Source organism: Melitaea cinxia, chromosome 11, assembly GCF_905220565.1.
Source record: "Melitaea cinxia chromosome 11, ilMelCinx1.1, whole genome shotgun sequence".
NCBI lineage: Eukaryota > Metazoa > Arthropoda > Insecta > Lepidoptera > Nymphalidae > Melitaea > Melitaea cinxia.
This window is the reverse complement of record NC_059404.1, coordinates 1,938,115-1,944,166: the sequence shown is the minus strand read 5'-3', so window position 1 is coordinate 1,944,166 and position 6,052 is coordinate 1,938,115. Positions and strand designations below refer to the sequence as shown.

Genomic DNA, 6,052 nt, shown 5'->3' with positions numbered 1-6,052 from the left:
AAAGTAGGCACCTACTGCCATACGGCCATTGCTTAACAATAAAATATATAATTTCCTTTGAAGTAAAAATTAATCTTATAGCGCAACACACAAATCTTAGCCACGCTGATGTATACACATTAAATATTAGATTTTATAGGATTTTATTAGAGGTTAGATCACTTAGATACACATCACAATCAAAAAAAAAACAAAAGCTCTACCTAACTAAAATATCTATGACATAAATACATATATACTAATCTGTGGACATAAAATGGTGTCTATGGTCTATAGATTTATTTATTATTTACAATATTTGATTTAACTTGTAAATTGAAAATGAATTTTATTTATTCTAAATATCTAAAATAATGTGATTAAGTACAATTAATTTAAAAACAAAACATAGTACAAAAATGGGTCTCAAGAAAAAGAAAAACGTTATTGTTTTAACGTGTTTTATGGTTGCTTGTTTCATCATGTATCAGCTGTATTTCTTTTTAACTATAACCTCAGAGACTAACAATAATATCGTGGTGCCGGTGCTGGATCACGAGAATCTTAAGGACTTGCTACACTTGCGTTCTGAAGACGACAAATATATAAATGAGCACGGTATGATACGTGGTATCTACTACACAGACGTGAAGACTTACCGGCCAGATTCAAACAATGAATTCAAATGTAAAACTAGTCATCAAAAAATTTCCTTCGATCAAGTTAACGATGATTACTGTGATTGTGAAGACGGAACAGACGAACCTAGCACAGCGGCATGTCCTGATGGCATCTTTTACTGTGATACACAATACCCTAGGAGTGAAATTTTATCAGTGCCGTCGAATAAGGTAAACGATGGTATATGTGACTGTTGCGACGGTTCCGATGAGTGGCTCCACGGTAAAGATGATAAAATCTTGAGCCAAAGTTCACAAAAACACTATAGATATTATGTAGCCAAGTGCCCTGATTACTGTAACAAATGAAATCGCTCAATTCGTTTAAGATAGCTGTATATATTTACTGTAGCTGTAAACAGTAATGTGTTAAAACTCATGGTAGTCATACATTTTAGTGAGAAGAACCAAAATATGATAAATTAGTGCACTTAATCTACGTTTTCTATCTTAACTTGATAAGGCAGATAAATGGATAAAGTTATCTTAATCGTAAGCGACTATATCTAATAAGATTTTTTTTCATGGTCATCATGAACACTTTTGATTCTATGAGACTGACTGATTATTATGATCTCAACGACCATGGAGTCTATAACTTTGTTGAATTATCAGTAGTACCAAAATAACAACTGAGAAAAGTCCCATAGAGTCAAAACTACATATCAAATAAGTTATTGTAAATAGTTAAAGGTTTGCCTTGGCATGGTTATATTGGTGGCTACTTTATCAAAGGAGAATAAAAGATTAACTTGCAGCATAATTTTTAATATTTTTTATTCAATAGGTCCTATGAATTGAACGGTATCTGAGATTTTTTTTTTACTTTTCTCTCTTAATAGTATGAAGCTTCAAATTTCTGTTAAAATGTACTTATTAACAATAGTATATTCCTTAAAACTATGTACCAAAAAAATATGACACCTGATGTCTTCTAAAAAATTTGTAACATTAAAAATCTTTAAAACTATGACACACAACGCCTTTTGATGCCTTTTTTTAAATAGATAAAGTGATTCAAGAGGAAGGTTTAGATGTATAATACATGCATAATATGGTAGAGAAACACTGATAATTCTAGAGGTTTCTAACATATCTTTTGTTGTAGACAGTGTTTAGTATCAGTATTGCTACCCTGCGAAGCCGGGGCGAGTCACTAGTATTGTATATAGCTAAGAAACAACTAACTAACATGTTAATATGTGAAATTAAAATCTCCACCTTAAAATAAATAATAAAAGAGATGTCATCAATTCCTATTAGAGTTTGTTATCGGGACCCATGAATCTTTTTTCTGTTTACTTTGATTTTTTTACCCGACTTCAAAAAAGGAGGAAGTTACTCAATTCGACTGTAATGTATATGTTAATTTTATTTAATAAATAAATAAATATTTACACAATACACACACGTTAGTCTGTTCCTAAAGTAAGCAACTTAATGCTTGTGTTATAGGTAACAGCCGACTGGTATACTACATTTTTTTTTTTCGATAAACATACTTATAAATAATACATATATAAATATACAAATAAATATTTATATTACACCCAGACTTGGGGTGGAAATCGAACCCACAACCCTCGGAGCAGAAAGCAGGTTCACTACAAACTGCGCCAACGGGCTAGTCAAAATTTATTTCGTTCTGTTTTCATTATGTTTGGGGATAACTTCGTCGTTTATGAACCGATTTTGATAATTCTTTTTTTGTTGGAAAGGAAATATCCCAAGTGTGGTACCATGATAAGGAAATCAGGATCTGATGATGGAATCACGACGACTAGTGCGTTTGTTAATTTTTTCGTCTACTTAAGTTGTATTACTTGTCGATGTAATTGAAGTCGGTTTTTTTGTTGTCAACACAATTATATTATACTGTAAATACAGTTTGTACTTTTTTTTCCATCTTCCATGAACAGTAAAATTTCACTTATGGGAACTTAGTCTGTAAACTTTTAATAAGATTGTAAAGAAAGACTGACAACTTCTAGAAATATTTCTAAAAATTAAAAATGTTATTTTCCAATTTTAAAAAAAATCTTAATTATTGTATCGTAAATTATTCCATATATTTAAAACAGGAAAATACTTAATAAGGGCAGCAAATTGTTATTACTTTATAATTGTCTTTAGTTTTTTTTTTTTTTTTTTTAATTAATAAAATATAAACCTATGTACTTGTATTTTTATTTATCTTATTTTTCAAACATAAGGATTAGTGGTTCTAGATATCCATATCCGCGGGAAAAATGAGATCCGTATCCATATCCGTCACTTTTCACGCGGATCTTTTATTAATTTTCAAATTTAATTGACAGGATAAAATGCTGCATAAAAACTTAGATTACGTCATTAAGTAGTATAATTAAATATATTTGACTCCTTTAATTGAAAACATATATTCTAGTAAGTTATTACCATACTAATGTTATATATAAAATTCTCGTGTCACAATATAACTAACATTGTGACCACACTCCTACGAAACGGCTGGATCGATGTTTATGAAATTTTGTGTGAATATTGGGTAGGTCTGAGAATCAGCCAACATCTATTTTTCATACCCCTAAGTTATAAGGGGGGGATTAAGGGAGTTAGGTTATATATGGCGAAACAACGTTTGCGGGTTCAGCTAATAGTATATAACTCTAAGATACTAAATCTTATGATATCACTATTAAACATAGAAAGTTATGACATTAATTTTATAAATATAAGAAAATGAAAAACAAATAACTTTTTTTTGAAACATCTTGTTTGGATTTTATCGCGGTTTATTAAGTTTTTTAGAGGCCCGACGTTTCCTGGACCTGGTTGATAAACAAAAGCAACGCGCAAACAAGTAAACGGTCGCAAGTAAAAACCTGTCCTGCCTAGGGTTGCCAAATGGTCGGGATTTGAAGGGATTCTCCGGAATTTTTGTATACCCTCCCGACAAAGAAAAAATCTCCCGAAAACTAACTTCAGTTTAGAAAGCAATAATTTTTAGTTCCGAATTTTCGTCAAATGATACGTTGCCACTCGGCGCTCCGGCAGTATTGGCATGTTGTTATGCAACTGACGTAAATGACATTGAATGGGTAATGCTGGAAAAGAACAATTTTATAAAGAAGCAGAGCAGCTTTTCAAACGAACTATTAAGTACTTAGAACTCCTTATATAAAAGACTCTTCCAATTTTCATTAAAAAAGGAGACTTTGTTCTTATGGAATGAGCTCTTGGATCAAAAATGATGAATTCTATAATGGTTATTGTTCTTTAAAAGAAACATTTAATTTAAATCACCTCCCAGAAGGAAAAATGAAATGTCCAATGACAAAATATGAGCCTATTTTATTAGTAGGAAAAAAAATGAAAACAAAAATTTAATGTAACAATAACGTCAAATGTTCTTGTTTTAAAAATATATGTCCTGGTCAGCAACCATGGTCCTCCCGTGACCATGGTTGCTGTAAAGTATCCGAAACGTCGGGAATCAAAAGTTAATAATAAACCGCGATAAAATCCGAAAAAGTTGTTTCATTAAATGAGTAAAATTCGCGTAAACATTAGAAAACAATATATATGTATGAACTTTAATTTTATTTTATTTTTGTTTTCCCGACCAAAGTCCCAATATCCCGAAAAATTGTTTTTTCTCCCGATAATAGGGTCATTCAATCTGGCAACCCTAGTCCTGCTCGTCATTGCAGCAGGCGTGACGTCAACTATCGCTTCAAGGTCACGCGCCAACACCGATTGAGTAAATAAATAAAGACCCGTATCCGTATCCGCGGATCTTGACACTAAATATACGGATCCGTATCCACGGATATACATTTATGACGATCCGGCACATCACTAATAAGGATTCTTAATTTGTGATTGAATTACTATTAGTTAATGCTGTCTGCATTTCGGCCGAATACTGCGTGCTTTTCTGTAAAATACTTTTCTTAATGTCCTCAGAAGGCTTTTTTCTTGTGTCGTGAATCTGGAAACGAACGCCCAGACCACGACAAATATCTAAATGGCCAATGCAAATGTTTGTCATGTTCGGTGATCGAACCTGCGATCATAAATACAACAGCCAGTGTTGTGGCCAACGTCTGCTATACGGTCAAACACTGTGAGCTATAGGTACCGTATAAACTTTGCTATGTGGCCGAACACTTCATGATTAACGACTCATCTTCGGGCCATAATTTACTCGTCTATTTTTTCCCTTGCTCCCTCGGGGAGCGAGATACTAAAGGTTTACCTTCAGTATTCAGTATATCTATTAACAGTTTATTGACTTATTAAACAAACTGACAAAAATTTATGTGCAGGTAGATATTTAATGAATACTATATACTTATATGTTATTTATTTTTGTACAAAAAAAACGAGTGTAATTGAGACCACGCGACTGAAGTAAAACTCTCTATCTTCACTAACTTATGTCTCCCACACAACTTCTGTCCGCCTCACCCGAACACATTTTTCTTAACGTTGTCGTCACGCATTCACCAGCTTACAGTTACAGCCTTTTTTTTGATGTCGCAGGGTAACCCATTTACGGGTGATAATATAACGGGTGATAAAATAACGAAGTTTTAAAATAATGATGTATTTAAAAAAATACTTACATATGAAAGATTACGATATCTTGTATTGAATTTGACGTCGCAGATCTCTTTTTGCAGCAAAAAACAGAACAATTGTGCATTTTTTGAAGGACGTTTATTTAATCGCGCAACTAGATTTAGTCTAGTGATCAGTGCGGCTGCAACTAGTTTTATTGTACGCGTAGGACCATTTGAACTTATACCTTCACAGAGAGGAACGCGTGTACATGGCTATTCCTCTCCGTGTTGCTCTATGGCCAATACCAAGCCAATACTTAACTGTTGTCTCAATTCTGTTTAAGTTAACATGCATAATAGATTTTTTTTGTCGTACGAGTATCCGGACTTATATATTTTACTTAATCATTTATGTAATGTCTAGAAAATTCTACTCATTTAATCGTAATTCATTTTCTACTACTATTGTACAGTGATACCAAACGTACGATAATTATCATACATCATGTACGATAATTTCATGCCTACGTATGATCTACGATCGTTACCATAGGATCGTGGGTCGTACGCGATTTGTACGATAATTCTGCCTGTCCTATCGAAATACTGAATGATTTCTGAAGTAACAACGACCTTTTTTTAGCTGATTGAAATTTGAAAACAGTTTTTCAGTATTTGTACGTTAATTTGAAGCAATAACGACCTTTTTTTGGCTGATTGAAATTTTAACGGTTGTTCTATGTAATTTACATAAAAAAAACTATATACATTTACTTAAAAACTTGAATTTGAAATTTTTTTGTTGGGTGTACAATAATTGTTCCGAAAACAAAATAATTTCACGGT

At 32.4% G+C, this 6,052-nt stretch overlaps 1 protein-coding gene across 1 annotated transcript; it reads left to right on the top strand.

The window, feature by feature from the left end:
* Nucleotides 1-398: 398 nt before the first annotated feature.
* Nucleotides 399-1,422, top strand: LOC123657914 (glucosidase 2 subunit beta). The gene has a single exon (XM_045593401.1). It carries the CDS (start codon nucleotides 399-401, stop codon nucleotides 966-968), a length of 570 nt encoding a protein of 189 aa, XP_045449357.1. The 3' UTR covers nucleotides 969-1,422.
* Nucleotides 1,423-6,052: the final 4,630 nt, after the last annotated feature.